Source organism: Hypomesus nipponensis, chromosome 18 (genome assembly GCF_054491055.1).
Source record: "Hypomesus nipponensis isolate SF chromosome 18, ASM5449105v1, whole genome shotgun sequence".
Lineage (NCBI taxonomy): Eukaryota > Metazoa > Chordata > Actinopteri > Osmeriformes > Osmeridae > Hypomesus > Hypomesus nipponensis.
In genome coordinates, this window is record NC_140378.1 from 21,545,001 (window position 1) to 21,564,233 (window position 19,233).

At 50.2% G+C, this 19,233-nt stretch overlaps 2 protein-coding genes across 2 annotated transcripts in view; both read left to right on the top strand.

Moving 5' to 3' along the window:
- LOC146252714 (constitutive coactivator of PPAR-gamma-like protein 2) overlaps nt 1-6,195 on the top strand; it is an 18,704-nt gene extending 12,509 nt beyond the window's left edge. Inside the window, 11 exon segments of the mRNA XM_084680933.1 lie at nt 504-666; nt 776-859; nt 1,108-1,279; nt 1,477-1,726; nt 1,923-2,037; nt 2,926-3,135; nt 4,437-4,506; nt 4,509-4,676; nt 4,777-4,906; nt 5,029-5,092; nt 5,420-6,195. Of these exon segments, the coding sequence (XP_084537059.1) occupies nt 504-666; nt 776-859; nt 1,108-1,279; nt 1,477-1,726; nt 1,923-2,037; nt 2,926-3,135; nt 4,437-4,506; nt 4,509-4,676; nt 4,777-4,906; nt 5,029-5,092; nt 5,420-5,671 (1,678 nt within the window). The 3' untranslated portion in view covers nt 5,672-6,195.
- Nucleotides 6,196-12,458: 6,263 nt separating this feature from the next.
- Nucleotides 12,459-15,362, top strand: hsd17b10 (hydroxysteroid (17-beta) dehydrogenase 10). The gene is made up of 6 exons (XM_084679567.1): nt 12,459-12,590; nt 13,307-13,471; nt 14,004-14,168; nt 14,565-14,693; nt 14,768-14,876; nt 14,948-15,362. The coding sequence occupies exons 1-6, from the start codon at nt 12,474-12,476 to the stop codon at nt 15,136-15,138; spliced, it is 876 nt and encodes a 291-aa protein (XP_084535693.1). The 5' UTR covers nt 12,459-12,473; the 3' UTR covers nt 15,139-15,362.
- The last annotated feature ends 3,871 nt before the right edge of the window (nt 15,363-19,233 follow it).

Sequence of the window (19,233 nt, forward strand, 5' to 3'; positions counted from 1 at the left end):
CCTCCATCTCTCTCCTCATCCTTCCATCTCTCCTTATCCTTCCATCTCTCTCCTCATCCCTCCATCTCTCCTCATCCCTCCATCTCTCTCCTCATCCTTCCATCTCTCCTTATCCTTCCATCTCTCTCCTCATCCCTCCATCTCTCCTCATCCCTCCATCTCTCCTTATCCTTCCATCTCTCCATCTCTCTCCTCATCCCTCCATCTCTCCTTATCCTTCCATCTCTCCATCTCTCTCCTCATCCCTCCATCTCTCCTTATCCTTCCATCTCTCTCCTCACCCCCCATATCTCTCCTCATCCCTCCATCTCTCCTTATCCTTCCATCTCTCCATCTCTCTCCTCATCCCTCCATCTCTCCTTATCCTTCCATCTCTCTCCTCACCCCCCATATCTCTCTTCATCCCTCCATCTCTCCTTATCCTTCCATCTCTCCATCTCTCTCCTCACCCCTCCATCTCTCTCCTCACCCCCCATAACTCTCTTCATCCCTCCATCTCTCAGTCATCTAACAGACAAGTCCTCTAGGTGGGAGGATCCATCCGGGAGAGGGGGCGGGGTTTTGGGGGATGGTTCCCACGGTAACGGGAGTGGTTCGAACATTCCGTCGCTGTTGTCTATGGCGACGCGGAGTCACATGGACATCACCACACCCCCTCTGCCTCAGGTTGGTGTGTGTGTGTGTGGGGGGGGGGGGGGAAGAGACATAATTTACCCTCCTGCTTTAATAATGCTCTAATCACTATTTGTGTGTATTTGTGTGTGTGTGTGTTCAGGTTAGTGCGGAGGTGCTGCGTGTAGCTGAACACAGACACCGGAGAGGACTCATGTACCCTCAGATCTACCACATACTAACCAAGGTACACACACACCTCTCATATCTACCACATACTAACCAAGATACACACACACGCCTCTCATATCTACCACATACTAACCAAGATACATACACACACACCTCTCATATCTACCACATACTAACCAAGATACACACTCACACACACATAAACACACACCCTCAAATCTACCACATACTAACATACGAACCAATGTTATTACACATATAAACGCACTCAAACAGTCTCTCTGTCACCTCCTCCTCCCCCAGGGAGAAATGAAGATGCCAGTGTGTATCGAGGATGAGTGTAACTCAGAGCTGCCCCCTGCGGCACTGCTCTTCAGAGCAGCCAGACAGTACTGCTACGGGGTCCTGTTCAGCCTGGCTGAGACCCACCGCCGCATGGAGAGACTGGCCCTCCGCAAGAGAGCTCCCCTGGAGGGTAGGAGGAGAGGGAGACAAGAAGGACAATGAGGGGAGAGGAGAGGAAAAGGAGGAGAGAGAGAGAAGGAGGGAGAGGAAGAGAGGCCAAGCAGTGTAGAAAGATTCATATTAATATTAATAGCGGGAACATTATTTAAAATTGTGTGTGTATGCCTGCCTGTGTGTGTGTGTGTGTGTGTGTGTGTGTGTTTCCAGTCCCCCCGGTCATAGTGAAGGAGTGGAGCAGTGGGAAGGCCAAGTCAGCGCTGACCCCGGAGCTGGTCCCTGCCCTGTGCTTCAGGGAGTGGACCTGTCCTAACCTGCGCAGGCTGTGGCTGGGCCGCGCTGGAGAGGACCGCTCTCGCAGGACCAGAGCCTTCCTGGCCTGCCTCCGCTCAGACTGCCCCGCCCTGCTCAACCCCGCCCACGTCCCCCAGCACCTGCTGCTCATGTGCTGCGTGCTCAGGTAGCACCACCCTGCTGTGTGTGGGAGTGACAGTGTGTGTGTGTGTGTGTGTGTGTTAGGGAGTGAGAGTGTGTGTTAGTGAGAGTGTGTGTGTTAGTGCCCAGTTCTGTTCCTGGGGAGTTGTGAAGACATATTTGTTTTCACTTTTCAAGTCTGGTGTGTGTGTGTGTGTGTGTGTGTGTGTGTGTGTGTGTAGGTATATGGTGCAGTGGCCAGGAGGCAGGATCCTCCAGAGACATGAGCTGGATGCGTTCCTGGCCCAAGCCGTGTCCAACCAGCTGTACGAACCTGACCAGCTGCAGGAGCTGAAGGTCACGCAACCACACCCCTGTTACACTCCCGTTACACCCCTGTTACACCCCTGTTACACCCCTGTTACACCCCTGTTAAACCCCTGTTACACTCCCGTTACACCCCTGTTACACCCCTGTTACACCCCTGTTACACCCCTGTTACACTCCCGTTACACCCCTGTGACACCCCTGTGACGCTCCTGTGACACCCCTGTGACACTCCTGTTACACCCCTGTAACATTTACTTTACATTTAGTCATTTAGCAGACGCTCTTATCCAGAGAAACTTACAGTAAGTACAGGGACATTCCCCCGAGGCAAGTAGGGTGAAGTGCCTTGCCCAAGGACACAACGTCATTTGGCATGGCCGGGAATCGAACCAACAACCTTCTGATTAACAGCCCGACTCCCTAAACGCTCAGCCATCTGACCCCCACTGTTACACTCCTGTTACACCCCTGTGACACCCCTGTGACACCCCTGTTACACTCCTGTTACACTCATATTACACCCCTGTCACACCCCTGTCACACCCCTGTCACACCCCTGTCACACCCCTGTCACACCCCTGTCACACCCCTGTTGCGCCCGTTACACCCCTGTTGCGCCCGTTACACCCCTGTGACACCCCTGTGACACCCCTGTGACACCCCTGTGACACCCCTGTCACACCCCTGTCACACCCCTGTCACACCCCTGTTACACCCGTTACACCCCTGTTGCGCCCGTTACACCCCTGTTACACTCCTGTTACACCCCTGTGACACCCCATGCAATTCAAAATGTTCCTGAAACTTTTCCTTGCGTGTTTGTACTTGCGTGTGTGTGTGTGTGTGTGTGTGTGCGTTCGCCCCTGTATCCCTGTGTGTGTGTCCGCCCCTGTATCCCTGTGTGTGTGTGTGCAGGTGGAGAAGGTGGACGGGCGTGGCGTGCAGCTGGCCTCTCTCTTCATGGCGGGTGTTGACACGGCCCTCTTTGTCAATGACGTGTGCGGTCAGCCGTTGCCGTGGGAACACTGTTGTCCCTGGGGCTTCTTCGACGGGAAGCTGTTCCAGAGCAAACTGAGCCGCTCCTGCAGAGACCGCTCTGCCCTGCTGGACATGTGTGAGGGGCAGGTACGCAGGGGGGGTTAGGCTCCACCCCTCAGATATATGAGGGTTTTAGATAGGGCTGCAACTTACGATTATTTAAATAATTGATTAATCTGTCGATTCTTTTTTCGATTAATCGATGAATCTGATTTTTTCATTCATTTCCAACCCTTTATTCAAAAAAAAAACTGACAGTGCAAATTCACAGTGCAGAAAATCTTCAGAATGTGCTATTTTCCAAGATAAGCAATTTATTTGAGTTTTCTTTAAAACGTTATTGAAAATTGAAAGGTTGTGGAAGTAGGCCAGACTTTATGGAATAATCTGGTGTATATTTAAGATTTTTTTTTACACAATTTTGAAAAAACGTTAAGATTTGCGAGGATTAAGCTATTTTTAAAGAGTGATTTTCTATCATTTTATTTGAAACTTCATTGAAAAAGTAAGGGCTGTCGACGTATACCAGACATTAAGATACTCTGGTGTCTGTTTGAGGTTTTATATTCCCAAAAATATTATAAAAGTCTACATTTTTCAAAATGGTATGGGTAGTATTCACCCGGTCCCTAACGCGATGCTGCAAAGTATCGTCTTCCGATTGTGAGACAAATGTCGAATATGAAACTAACAAATGTCAAAATGACAGCAGAGGTGTCTGCCTATCACAGAGTTGAGGAATTTCCCAAGGCTCGATTTTATTCAAAAAAGGAGTAATAGCAACAGGGAGGTCTACGCCAGACTTAGATGGACTACTGCAGCAAAAGGGACAACATGTTTTCGAAGGTTTCAAACAGACTGGTATGAAAACAGATTGGCTATGTGGCTGTGCTAATATTCAGTGACTGTAGGCTGCTTGTACTGTTTACTGCTCTTACTGTTTTGACATATTATCCTAACAATAAATTAGGTTGTCTGGCTTTCATAACTCAGTGCCTAGCCTCTTACTGACATCACCGCACGTCACTGCCGCCATGTGTTTCAGAACATCGTTACTCAACAACGTCTCTCCGATGGCCCTTCCCCTACCTCCGCTCCGTGCTCAACTGAACTATTTTTTTTTACTACTCAAACATCTCGGCGATTTATTGAGTGGCGTAATAATCGCGCGACACAACAAATCAATAATGAAATTCGTCGCAACGCTATTAATAATCGATGTTGATCTATTTAATCGATTTGTTGTTGCAGCCTAGTTTTAGAGATGCTGTATGCTAACCCTTTGGTCTCTTTCCCCCTTCTGGTGTCTCTCTGACCCTCTCTCCTCCCTCTCCTTTCTCCTCCTCCCCCCTCTCCTCCTCCCTCCCTCTCTCCCTCCCTCCCCCCAGGAGGAGTTGGTGTCCAGGGTAGAGAAGATGAGACAGGCTATTCTAGAGGGCATCAACCTCTCCCGACCCCCTCCCCCCCCCCGCCCCTGCCCCCCCCCGCCTTCCTGCCCCCCCCCATGGTGCCCCCCTTCTACCCCATGCCGCCCTTATACCCCCCTCGTCCTCTTGGCAACATGCCCCATCATCATCCTCATCATCATCATCATCATCCTGCCCAGCACAGACCCAGGGCCTTCCCAGGTAGGCTCGCTCTCTCTCTCTCTCTCTCACACACACACACACACACACACACACACACACACACTCTCCCTGTGTGTGACCTTTGTCCCCCTGTGTGCAGGTATCCAGGCCATCCCCCCCCAGGGAGGCAAGTTGGAGATCGCTGGCATGGTTGTGGGCCAGTGGGCCGGAAGCAGGGCCCTGCGCCCCCGGGGGGGCATGACGGTGGTGTCAGTCGGGGCGGGGAAGGGGTGAGGACAGAGTCGACAGGGACTGTTGAAATACTGTCTAACCCTAAATACTGTCACTTACTGTCAAATACTGTGATACTGCTGAGTAGGGTTTAGACTTGTTTCCCCTTTCTCCCTCTCAGAAGGGGGAAGGATGTTCCTCTGAAAGTGCGTCCAGGGAAGAAGGTGACCAGTACCACACCACAGGTATGAACCACATCACACACACTGTCAGCCCCAGGGCCCTCCAACACTAACCCCTCTCTCTCCTCTCTCCTCTCTCCATCCCTCTCCTCTCTCCCTCCCACTATAACCCCTCTCTCTCCCCTCCTCTCTAACCCCTCTATCTCTCCTCCCTCTCCTCTCTCCTTCCCTCTCCTCTCTAACTCCTCTCTCTCCTCTCTCCCTTCTCCAACACTAACCCCTCTCTCCCTCTCCCTCCCTCTCCTCTCTAACCCCTCTCTCTCCTTCTCCTCTCTCCCTCCTCCAACACCAACTCCTCTCTCCCCAATACTCCCCACCCCCCCCCCCCAGACTTTGTCGTCATCTCCCCCCTCCAGCTCCTCCCCGAAAGCCTCAGAAGAGGCGGGGCCAAACACAGAGGGCGTGTCCCAGCAGCTCAACGGCAGCTCAGCCATTGGCCAGCCCTTGGACCTGCCCCCACTGGCCCAGCCAATCCCATGTGCCTTAGCCAGCAGAGACAACCAATCAGAGGGGGCGGAGGCAGAGGCCCCCCGTTGCCTTGACGACTGCCCATCAGACGGAGCACTACAGAAGGAGGAGTGACTGCATCTCCCAGGATGCACTGCGGAGCAATCTCTGTTTCGACTGCCTTTCCCTATTTGTAGCCCCGCCCACTCTCTGTCCGCATTATCACACCAACCAGGAAGTGAGGGACGGAGCGTCCCGTTAGCCCCTCCTTCCCTCCCTCCCTGCTGCTCTGTGATTGGTCAGACCGGTTAAGTCCAGATCCATTGTAGTTCTACTCATGTGCTTTTTATTTCTTTAGAATGAGAGTTTATACTCACCCCTGCACACACACACACACACAGCTCCCTGTCCCCCTGCACACACACACACACACAGCTCCCTGTCCCCCTGCACACACACACACACACAGCTCCCTGTCCCCCTGCACACACACACACACACAGCTCCCTGTCGCCCTCCATGTTCAGAGTCATCTTAGCAGTTTTTTTGATGTTTAGTCTGCACACAGTTCAGGCTTGTTGCCTTGGTTAGCGTGACTGTAGCGTGTTGGTGGTTTCAAGCTTGGTGGACAGACCGAGAGAGAGAGAGAGAGCGAGAGAGAGGGGGAGGAGGAGGAGGAGGAGGAGGAGGAGGAGGATGAGAGAGAGAGAGAGAGAGAGAGAGAGAGAGAGAGAGAGAGAGAGAGAGAGAGAGAGAGAGAGAGAGAGAGAGAGAGAGAGAGAGAGAGAGAGAGAGAGAGAGAGAGAGAGAGAGAGAGAGAGAGAGAGAGAGAGAGAGAGAGAGAGAGAGAGAGAGAGAGAGAGAGAGAGAGAGAGAGAGAGAGAGAGAGAGAGAGAGAGAGAGAGAGAGAGAGAGAGAGAGAGAGAGAGAGAGAGAGAGAGAGAGAGAGAGAGAGAGAGAGAGAGAGAGAGACAGAGAGACAGAGAGACAGAGAGACAGAGAGACAGAGAGACAGAGAGACAGAGAGACAGAGAGACAGAGAGAGAGAGAGAGAGAGAGAGAGAGAGAGAGAGAAGCACTTAAACTGCAGGACTCCACTGGGTTAGCCACTATGCTAATTTCCCTGAGAACATGCTAACAAGCATGTTAGCTAGAGTTAGACACTGTGCTAATCTCCCTGAGAACTTGTTAGCATGCCCGCTAGCAAGAATTAGCAGGGCCCAGACACCTTACTGCACCTTGGAGCTTTTGGAATGTTAACCTAGCTAACTTACAGTAGCCTTGAGCCAAGCTGACAGACCCCATTATTGATGCACCTTAAGCCCCAAGTATGCAACACCCCCCTCCCCTCAGCCCCGTTAAAGCTTTGATTGATTGTATTATATCCCAACAGAGAGCACTAATTGTTGTATTTGTGGAGACGAACTCTGATACCGTTCCACTGGTCTCCGGCCGGGAGACGAGAGGAGAGACGGAATGTGAGCAGAGTGGATCCACGCCAGCGAAGCACTTTGTTTCAGAGTCCTGGGGTCCTCTACCAGGTTAAATATCCAGAGGACCCACGCTCGCCAAAAACACTGCCCAATAGGAAGGTAGACAGGAGATCTTTTTAACCCTTGTGCTGCCTTTGGGTCACATGACCTAAAGGTTCATAACGAACCATTGTTGTGTTTACCCAATTTTACCCAATACAAAAACAAATAAAAAATAATTTTCTTTTAACCTTCACAATGTGGGGGTCTGACACAGCCAAACGGTTAAAAGAAAATGCCTCACTTTGTTTTTGTATGCGGTAAAGTTGTCGCAATATGACGGTGGGTCACAATGACTGATGGGTCAGAATAACCCAAAGATAACACATGGGTTAAGCCAATCAGACGTAGCGACGTGGGGAGAAAAATTCTGATTGGTTAGTAATTCCCAAAGTGCAAGACCAGCTTGCTCCGCCGCCAGCGATGGGAGATGGCGATTTAGCATCGCCACGGCAATTAAGCCCAGGCGCTGTTGACGAGCTCAAGCGCACCTTTTAGATCAACAGGAAGCACTTCCCCACCCCCAACCAAGCCCTCAGCCAATCAGCAGAGGCCTGGGGGCTGGAACACTGCAAACCCTCAGTGTTCCGCTTCTAACCTAAGACCCCGGACCTTCTCACCTGTCAGCCCTTGCTGCTGCTGAGGTGGAGCTGAGTCCAGACCTTCTCACTTGGACTGTTTTTGTTGTTTGATAACAGCAGCAGGAGAGGTGTAGGAACTGCCAGAGAGAGAGGGGCGAGTGCTGAGTCACTGCTGACATGAACACAGTTGACAGACAGGTCCCAGGTCAACCAGAAGCACCTTATTTTCGTACTGTATTGAAGACGTATGCTCAGAAGTGTGCCACAGATTCTGTACAGGGAGAAATCTGTCTGAAATGACGTTGTGGAGAGCAGCCTGGCCTGTGGTGTGCACCCAGCTCTCCTCTGCACCCACAGCCCTGCCTGCACACTTACACAACTGGTTAGAAACATTAGCTGTTACTTGATAGGAAAATCACCGTTCGTAAGATGAGCTTACTGCTCTGGTCTCCAGGACCTTCAAACAGAGGCTAGGCTGGGGCCTTCTGGCCTTCTGGCCCGGCCACCTGGCCACTGCATCAGAGAGGAGAGGTCACCATCCCTCTCTCTTTCTTAGTTAGATCACCAATCTACATCTCTACACACATACGGATAGATGCCACATACATGCACACGCGTATGTACACAGACAGACAGACACAGACAGACACAGACAGACACAGACAGACACAGACAGACACACACAGACACACACACAGACACACACACAGACACACACACAGACACACACACAGACACACACACAGACACACACACAGACACAGACACACACACAGACAGACACACAGACAGACACACACACAGACACACAGACAGACACACAGACAGACACACAGACAGACACACAGACAGACACACAGACAGACACAGACAGACAGACAGACAGACACAGACAGACAGACACAGACAGACAGACAGACAGACACAGACAGACAGACAGACAGACAGACACAGACACAGACACAGACAGACAGACACAGACAGACACACATACAGACACAGACACACATACAGACAGACACACATACAGACAGACACACATACAGACAGACACACACAGACAGACAGACACACAGACACAGACAGCTGTGGGCTCCTTTGTGTGAAGTGTTGCCGCGTTGTTTCTCAGTGAGAGGATGTTGGTCTGTCAGAGTGGAACCCTCAATCCTCTTTGTAGTTAGCATGGACACACACACACACACACACCAGTAGTGTCAGACCCAGAGCTACACACTAGCTAGAATGGAACACCTCCACCACCCTCAAGGTGGAGTCCTGTCTTGTACGTTTTAGTTATGTTAGGTATTATTGATCAGTGATTTTAATGCTTGTTATCCTAATATCCTTCTATACACCATACCTCCTCACCTCCTCTCTCCTCTGTCTCCTCCTCTCCATTCCTGTTCTCTCTGTTCTCCCTCTCCCTAGACCCTGCCACACACACACACACACACAGAAACACCATAGACCCTGCCACACACACACACACACAGAAACACCATAGACCCCTCACACAGAAACACCATAGACCCCTCACACAGAAACACCATAGACCCCTCACACAGAAACACCATAGACCCCTCTGTCGTTCCTCCCCCTCTCTGTGCCTGTTCTCTCCCCTCAGGACCATTTCTATTGGCCATTTTCTCTCTCTGGGCTCTCCCCCTGCCTCGCCCCTGCCTCGCCCCTGCCTTGCCCCTGCCTCGCCCCTGCCTTGCCCCTGCCTCGCCCCCTAACCCAGCAGACTAACAGTGAAGGTTATATTAACGTTGATAATCCAGGATCTGGATGTACCTAGCCAGAGTCTGGAAAAAAAGAGGAAAAAAATCAAACTTTGTGCAAATGTGTTTTCTTACTATTTTTAATGTTATGACATCTTTACTCTAATCCACTGCTACAGTTAGTACTGAATACGCTTAGCCTACCTAGACATTTGAACTGTAATGATCGCAATTCAGGGTTTCCCGCAGAAAATGTGTTAGTTAAGGTGGTAGGGTGGGGTTTGCCGTCAGACGGGGGGGGGGGGCTAGTTTTGCGATAGACTAATGTGTTCTGCAGAGAAGGGAGACTGGCGTTTTGGAATGGAGGGAGAAAACAGGACAGAGTAACACGGAGGATATCGCTATAAAACAAAGACCTAGTTAAGGCGGCAGGCATGTGTTGCTGAGGTGGCCGCCTTAACTGTAAAGTGCTGCGGGAAACCCTGCAATTTTCCTTACCTGTATTTGATATGGCATCTTTAGACCACTTCACCCTTATACTACGTACCTAGTAACAAGTATTGCCCGTCTAAATTGAAATCATTTGTCTGCACTAAATGTGATTCTCTTATTGTCCCTTAAAAATATATTTCATGGTCGACTCATTATCAATTGAAGCTGAAAGAAACAGGAAGTGACAACCAAAATTCTCACACATACCTCAGACCCCTCCCCCCAGACCCTTCCCCCAGACCCCCCAACAGTGGGCTGCGTTGAGGCAGGGAGTAACAGGAAGTGTTTGTAGTTGAAGTGGGCGTGTACTATCATTGGTTGGATCACATGGTGATGATGATTATGAAGAAGACCCCCAGCCCTGACCCCCCACACCCACCCCTAACCCCAGCCCTGACTCTCCACCCCTAACCCCAGCCCTGACCCCCCACCCCCAGCCGTACCCCCCACACCCACCCCTAACCCCATCCCTGACCCCTAACCCCCGCCCTGACTCCCCACCCTAACCCCATCCCTGACCCCTAACCCCAGCCCTGACTCCCCACCCTAACCCCATCCCTGACCCCTAACCCCATCCCTGACTCCCCACCCTAACCCCATCCCTGACCCCTAACCCCAGCCCTGACCCCCCACCCTAACCCCAGCCCTGACCCACCACTCCTATCCCCAGCCCTGACCCCCCAACCCTCCCCCACACACCCACTCCTCCTAACCCCAGCCCATCCCTGACCCCTAACCCCAGCCCTGACCCCCCAGCCCTCCCCCACACACCCACTCCTAACCCCAGCCCATCCCTGACCCCTAACCCCAACCCTTATTCACAACTTCTTGGAACAGTTTGTCACCAACTCCAGTTAGCCTCCTCCCAACACGACCTGCAGAAGGGTGAAACCATGCTACTATTACTACTATTATTATTATTATTATCATCATCATTATTACTGTTCTGATTATGGGTGGTATAATGTGTCATTGTTAGCATAATGAAAGCACCAGACTGTGTAGGAAGAAAGCTTTTTTATTCGTGGCGGTTCGAGGGCGAACAGCGGGGACTGGCCACGCAGCAAGCAACTAAGATGGCAGCCATGTTTGTACCGGTTGGGAAATGACTTACAGTGCTGAAATAAAATTTATTCTTTTAGTAAAAAAAAAGTAATCTGCTGTCTCTGTCTCTTTTTTTTGTTGTAGCTAGCTGTGGGGCTGGCTCCTCTCTGGGGCTGGCTCCTCTCTGGGGCTGGCCCCTCTCTGGGGCTGGCTCCTCTCTGGGGCTGGCTCCTCTCTGGGGCTGGCCCCTCTCTGGGGCTGGCTCCTCTCTGGGGCTGGCCCCTCTCTGGGGCTGGCTCCTCTCTGGGGCTGGCCCCTCTCTGGGGCTGGCTCCTCTCTGGGGCTGGCTCCTCTCTGGGGCTGGCTCCTCTCTGGGGCTGGCCCCTCTCTGGGGCTGGCTCCTCTCTGGGGCTGGCCCCTCTCTGGGGCTGGCCCCTCTCTGGGGCTGGCCCCTCTCTGGGGCTGGCTCCTCTCTGGGGCTGGCTCCTCTCTGGGGCTGGCTCCTCTCTGGGGCTGGCCCCTCTCTGGGGCTGGCTCCTCTCTGGGGCTGGCCCCTCTCTGGGGCTGGCTCCTCTCTGGGGCTGGCTCCTCTCTGGGGCTGTCTGGTTGGTCAATCCACAAGTGTTCCCAAGTTCATGTTTGCAGCTAATTATGGATTTATTGTTATAAAAATAAGTAGGTGCTGTGTGTTGATTTGACCTAAAGACTTAAGCTTTGCATTTATTTCATTTAGCAGCTTTCATCTAAAGCGTCAAAGGGTGCATACAGAAAGTACAGTGGTAGATCTATGTTTAGAAGTGCAGAGTTCTAACAGTGTTTTGGTTGTTAGTCAGCTACCAGGCATATAGCAAACATCGGGTCCAGCAAACCATTCCTAAGTACCGTTGCACTCCCAGAACAAGTGCGTCTTGAACCTTCTCTTGAAGGTGGGGAGACAGTCTGTGTCCCTGATGGAGGTGGGGAGTTGATTCCACCACTGGGGGGACCAGACAGGAGAAGAGGTTCTGTTGAGCAGTGGAACCACCAGGCAGTCATCTATGTCTGGGAAACTAGTCCTTTAACTGCAATATATTTTATGGCATAGTGCAGTAAAAACATTAGTGCAACCTGGGCCATTTGATATAATTATCAGAGAACATTTAGATATAATTTTTTTAAATTCTAATTATCAGAGTTGTCCAGGCATCATTGAAGGTGATATTTGCCCACGTGTGTAAATTCATCTCGTCTTCAGTGAACTATTTGCATGTGTACTGGTCATGTTTTGATTCATATACATCTCTACCTTTGTCAAGAATGGAGATATTTTGATTAATTATGTTGTGTTTAGATAATTGAGTTGTAGCCATTACACCGAGATCATATATTACTTCCATTGTATTTGATGACCAGATTTCATGAAGACAACTTTATGAATTAAGTGTGGTTTTGCATATTAATTTATTCCCACCCCACCGGAGAATCAACTAATAAAAACCGTGACGGACAGTGATGAGACTGACGGTCTATTTTATTGGATACACTAGGGTATTTCTGTTAGCCAATAACTGAATGGGGCGTTCTCCAAATGAACGATCTTGATTGGCCAAGCCACACAGAACAGGCGATGAGTTCCTGTTCCGCCCTGAACAGTGACGCAGCTGCCTTGACGTCCGGTAACATGGCGAACATTAGAAGTGTCAAGGTGAGCAAAAACAATGAGAAAACAAACTGAACACGATTTACGGCAACAACTACTTCTAACTGTTTCTATGGAATCACTAAAGGCAGATCTTGGCGTAGTTTTGAATCGCTATTAATTTCAGTTACAGTGTTTGAAAACGTGTTCTTATTTCGTTGAATTAATTTCTGTACGCTAAGTTTCCATGCTCGGGTTATATGTATATATAACGCTATATTATATGTATGTATGTAGTGGACACAGGCCGCGGGTGTTGGACTGACAACCTGGCTAAGTCTGTCCGTATAATATAAGTAGCTTAGTTAAGTAAGTTATCATCCTGCGAGCTTCACGTTTAGCGTGTGCTTTGGCGACGATTATATGAGAGTCCGTGATGCTAGCTCTAAATAAGTTGGCAACTCATTGAACTGTTTGTTGGAATGTCACGGTATCACCTTGAGTTAGCGTTCCGTTAACCTTGATGTTTTCTGTGCACATTTACATTTAGTCATTTAGCAGACGCTCTTATCCAGAGCGACTAACAGTAAGTACAGGGACATTCCCCCCCGAGGCAAGTAGGGAGAGGTGCCTTGCCCAAAGACACAACGTCAATTGGCACGGCGGGGAGTCGATCCGGCAACCTTCTGATTACGAGCCCGACTCCTTCACCGCTCAGCCATCTGACTCCCCGTGCACGCATGTTTGTTCTTGTGTTGATTTTTACGTGTGTCCGTGTGCAGGGCATGGTGGGACTGGTGACGGGCGGGGCGTCCGGTCTGGGTCGTGCCACGGTGGAGCGTCTGGTGCAGCACGGAGCGAGGGCCGTGGTGCTGGACCTGCCCTCCTCAGACGGCCAAGCACTGGCTGCCAGCCTGGGGGACCGCTGTGCCTTTGCCCCTGCAGATGTAAGAGCTCTACCGCCAACCAACCAGAACCCTTCCCCACCAGAACCCTACTAATTCACCTACCTACACTATCCTTTATATCCCTACCCTGCTACTATGGGTCTCAATGCTGCATGTGAACCCTGCCCCACCTGCAATATTGAGACCCTGCCCCACCCGCAGTATTGAGACCCTGCCCCACCCGCAGTATTGAGACCCTGCCCCACCCGCAGTATTGAGACCCTGCCCCACCTGCAGTATTGAGACCCTGCCCCACCTGCAGTATTGAGACCCTGCCCCACCTGCAATATTGAGACCCTGCCCCACCCGCAGTATTGAGACCCTGCCCCACCCGCAGTATTGAGACCCTGCCCCACCAGCAGTATTGAGACCCTGCCCCACCCGCAGTATTGAGACCCTGCCCCACCCGCAGTATTGAGACCCTGCCCCACCTGCAGTATTGAGACTTACCCGTAGCCACTTACCCGTAAGTGAGCCAGGTGGTGAATGAGGGCATCTCACCCCAGTGTGACCCTGTGACCTGATTTCCTAGGTGACGTCGGAGGCGGATGTGAGTGCGGCAGTGGCGTTGGCCCGGCAACGCTTCGGGAGGCTGGACCTGGCGGTGAACTGTGCAGGCGTTGCCGTGGCAGTGAAGACGTACAACTTCAAGAAGGACGTTCCTCACAGCCTGGAGGACTTTGCCCGTGTCATCACCGTGAGACTCCACCTCACTCCCCCCCCCCCTCACTTCACCTGTGTCATCACCGTGAGACTCCACCTCACTCCCCCCCCTCACTTCACCTGTGTCATCACCGTGAGACTCCCCCTCACTCCCCCCCTCACTTCACCTGTGTCATCACCGTGAGACTCCACCTCACTCCCCCCCCTCACTTCACCTGTGTCATCACCGTGAGACTCCCCCTCACTCCCCCCCTCACTTCACCTGTGTCATCACCGTGAGACTCCACCTCACTCCCCCCCCCTCACTTCACCTGTGTCATCACCGTGAGACTCCACCTCACTCCGCTTCACTTCTAACAGGGTGTGAGTGATGAGTGTCAACAGTTTACTATATTTCCATATTTAAAAGTGCGTGTGTGTGTTCGTGTAGGTGAACATCGCGGGCACCTTCAACGTGATCCGTCTGGCGGCGGGGGAGATGGGGCGTAACGAGCCGGACGCTGATGGGCACCGAGGCTGCATCGTCAACACAGCCAGCGTGGCGGCCTTCGATGGGCAGGTACACACAGGGACACGTATCAATATATACACATATGAATGAAGTCAATTTTTAACTTCACCGTGTGTGTGCAGGTGGGCCAGGCAGCGTACTCGGCCTCTAAAGGAGGCATCGTAGGAATGACCCTCCCCATCGCCAGGGACCTGGCCCCCATGGGCATCAGGGTGGTTACCATAGCACCTGGTCAGTACACACTCTCTCTCTCTTCTCCCCCCCCTCCCTCTCTCCTTGTCTAACCTCCTCCTCTCCTCCAGGGCTGTTCTCCACCCCCCTCCTGGCAGGGTTACCTGAGAAGGTGCGCTCCTTCCTGGCTCGCCAGGTGCCCTTCCCCTCCCGCCTGGGAGACCCTGCAGAGTTTGCACACCTGGTGACAGCACTGGCTGAGAACCCTATGATCAACGGAGAGGTCATCAGGCTGGACGGCGCTATACGCATGCAGCCATGAGAGAGAGAGAGAGAGAGAGAGAGAGAGTGTGTGTGTGTGTGTGTGTGTGTGTGTGTGTGTGTGTGTGTGTGTGTGTGTGTGTGTGTGTGTGTGTGTGTGTGTGTGTGTGTGTGTGTGTGTGTGTGTGTGTGTGTGTGTGTGTGTGTGTGTGCGCGCACTATAGAATGTCTCCTCCTGGCCTGTTGTGTTTCCAGTAATAAACTGTCTTTGCTGCTCTGCGCGTACTCTGTCTCCCGTTCTCCATTTTTACAAAATAAATATGACCCGCACACTGGAGATACCAGCCTGACTATGACCCGCACCCTGGAGATACCAGCCTGACTATGACCCGCACACTGGAGATACCAGCCTGACTATGACCTGCACCCTGGAGATGCCAGCCTGACTATGACCCGCACCCTGGAGATACCAGCCTGACTATGACCCGCACCCTGGAGATACCAGCCTGACTATGACCCTGGTCAACAGCTAGAATATCAACTGGTCTGTTTACAGCACAGCTTTACTTGAGATGCAGCGCTACTTCCCTCTACAGTAAATGCATCATGGATGTGAGTCTGGGTTGGTTCACCCTGTGTGTTTCTGCAGTCTGGGTTGGTTCACCCTGTGTGTTTCTGCAGTCTGGGTTGGTTCATCCTGTGTGTTTCTGCAGTCTGGGTTGGTTCATCCTGTGTGTTTCTGCAGTCTGGGTTGGTTCATCCTGTGTGTTTCTGCAGTCTGGGTTGGTTCATCCTGTGTGTTTCTGCAGTCTGGGTTGGTTCACCCTGTGTGTTTCTGCAGTCTGGGTTGGTTCATCCTGTGTGTTTCTGCAGTCTGGGTTGGTTCATCCTGTGTGTTTCTGCAGTCTGGGTTGGTTCATCCTGTGTGTTTCTGCAGTCTGGGTTGGTTCACCCTGTGTGTTTCTGCAGTTTGATGAACACCAGGGATGTGTTTGGTAAACTAATCCAGAAAAACTCTGGTTGTGTGTACGCGTGTGTGAGTATTTTCTGCTAATATGAAACACAACAAAATGTTTATGCTGTATTATTTTCTTTTATTGGTTTTAATGGATCAAATTAAAGACTTTTTAAGGTGAAGTCAGACAGGTAAGGGCTGTCAGCAGGCTGAGGGGACACCTACAGGCTGAGGGGACACCCACAGGCTGAGGGGACACCCACAGGCTGAGGGGACACCCACAGGCTGAGGGGACACCTACAGGCTGAGGAGAAATCAGTCTTCCCTGGTCAAAGAGCCACAGTGGAGAGATGTACCTGTCTAAACTGCTGCTCTAAGAGATGCAGCACTCTACTGAATTACCTAGGACAGAGAGACTAGGTTTAGGCCAGAGACTGAAGCCAGTTCCCAGTAACTTGACCTCCATGTTGTCCAGTCCGATGTGCACTCCAGTGTCCACCCCCAGGCCCACCGTGGCCTTCAGGGGTCCTGCAGTGGCTGAAGCACTGACCACCTCTGCCTTGGCCATGGCCCCAGCACCCACGATCGTATACCCCACACCAGCGCTGGCGTTCGGGCCTTTGGCCTCCGCATCAAACATGCCCCACTCTGCGCTGGCTTTGCCAACTCCAGCCTCAGCCATGACCCCTCCACGAGGTACGCGATTCCCTGGCTTATTCTCAAATCCAGATTGATAGACTCCTGCCGAAGCGTAGGTTGTCTTGGTTTCGGCCATTCCTGGACGGTCAAAGGTGTCAATCACGTCCAGAAAGCCACTTACATTGGCTCCGACACTGGCTTTGGCACCAAGAGAGGCATTGGCCTTCAGGCATTCAAGGGGTCCTGCAGTGAATGTAGCAACGTCCACCCCTGCCCTGGCCTTGGCCCCAACACCCATGCCCATCAAGCCCACACCAGCGCTGGCGTGCCGGCCAGCCTCTACACCGTACCAGCCATAGGATTTCGAGCTTGTTCTTTTTGCCTACCTTCCATTTCACCCATTGGACAAGGAAACAAACTGAGTTGTGAAGTGAGAGGAAGTGTGTTGTTTCTATCCAGTAAGAGATTTCTGAAACAAATAGAGGGAGAATGAATCAAAAATAAATTATAATGAACTAAATTGTGTTTTTTCCAAATTGAACTTTCTACTTTCTCTGTCCATATGTGTTATACCCTAACTGAGCTCTTATCTCTGTAGCTGCCCTGAACTAATCGCATCGCCGTAATAAAATCATGTTAAATATTGACTTAAGAACGTCTTCATAATCAACTTTTACTTTCATGCTGTGTCACATTAAAGAAATCAAATCTAACATAACATAACAAATATTTTATCAAATAGGCTTACACGACCTCCAGGTTCTACTATCTTAATGTCCAATATTCATCGTGAATGAAAGTGTTTTGTAGTTTTCCAAAAGTTATTTTCAGAAAGAACAAAACACACAACCAGACTTGTACTTGCTAAAAGTCATTAAAATGTTAACGTGACGTAATGAAAGTGTATTAGATCAAATCATTACCTTGTGTCATATGAAGTGGAGGGAGAATGAATAAAACATTTATAATAATGAACTAAATTGTGTTCTTTTCAAAATTGAACTTTCTCTTTCCATATGTGTTTATACCCTAACTGAGCTCTTATCTCTGTAGCTGGCTTGAACTAATCGCATCGTCATCAACGTCTTCATAATCAACTTTTACTTTCATACTGTGTCACATTAAAGAAATAAAATAAAATTTAGGATGAATACAGGTAAAGTGGGACACGTTCAGAAAAATGGCTGCCATATAATCACACATGATACCTTTAGTCTCCCTTAAACTATTTATAAGTAAAAAACATGAAAGACCAAACACAGGAAACATGAGTCTTCTTTGACCCTCTGCTGACCACACCCCACATTGTCTTTGTTGATATTGGTAGTGGGACACCTATACTGTCAAACTGGGACAGAATAACTTTCTATTTAAGAATTACATTTATGTATTTTTCTCTAATGTTTCTATTATATTTTATCCCAAGGTTCTTCCCTTTGAGCCTGTGGAGAGGTAAGTATCTGGGTCTAGAGTGTGGAGAGGTAAGTATCTGGGTCTAGAGTGTGGAGAGGTAAGTATCTGGGTCTAGAGTGTGGAGAGGTATCTGTCTGGAAGCTAATGAAGAACCACAATGAAAGTATGAAACCGTAGGTTTGTCTTTTAATCATTTCAACATAACACATGACAAGTCAAAGATACACGTACTGTAGGTCTGCTGTTGTGTTCTTTCTTTGGATCAACCAATATGCAAACCTGTCACTTCACATCCCAGCGACTGGCTGCATGTGAGATACGTAACAAAAAAAGGCAACATTCCTTTTTCTCTGCACTATATCTTTATACAACTCTCCCTGTAGTAGATCAACTCCATGCTATGTAAAATATAGTGTAAGGATGAATGAAAACATGTCATTGTTGTTTGTTTCACCTTTGTTCCAGAATTGTCTGTGATAGCGAGTACTAAAAACAAAGGGCTAAACAAGATACACAAAAACCTTGGAATGCAGACTTACATTAAGCTAGAAATATATCAAACTAATACATGGGTGTCCTCTGCTTTACACAGTACCCAGTTTCTCACTAAAAAGCAAAAAAAGAAGCATTATTTAAATCCAATCGATTTTCTGACTCAGATCCTTAAATTCCCTTAGAGGTGAGTTTCGCTCCTGCTAGAATGGAGGTGAGGATAAGTGCATCTAACCCTAACCCTAACCCTAACTTAACCCTAACCCTAAGTGCATCTAACCCTAACCCTAACCTAACCCTAACCCTAACCCTAAGTGCATCTAACCCTAACCCTAACCTAACCCTAACCCTAGCCCTAACCCTAACCCTGAGGATAAGTGCATCTAACCCTAACCCTAACCCTAACCCTAGCAGGAGCACCTGGTCACATCAACACACAGCCCCCACACTGACTCCTGTCTACAGAAACACTACGTAGAGACTTTGAAGGTCACAGACACTACATAAAGACTATGTAGGTCTACATATAGACTACATAGAGAACTGTGATGTTCTGGGAAACTGCATCACTCAGAGAGCTCAGTATATTCCATGTACGCACCATCGATGCTTATAAACTCTGGGAACTGGTTAAAGAAGCGGTGATGCTTTTGGAGT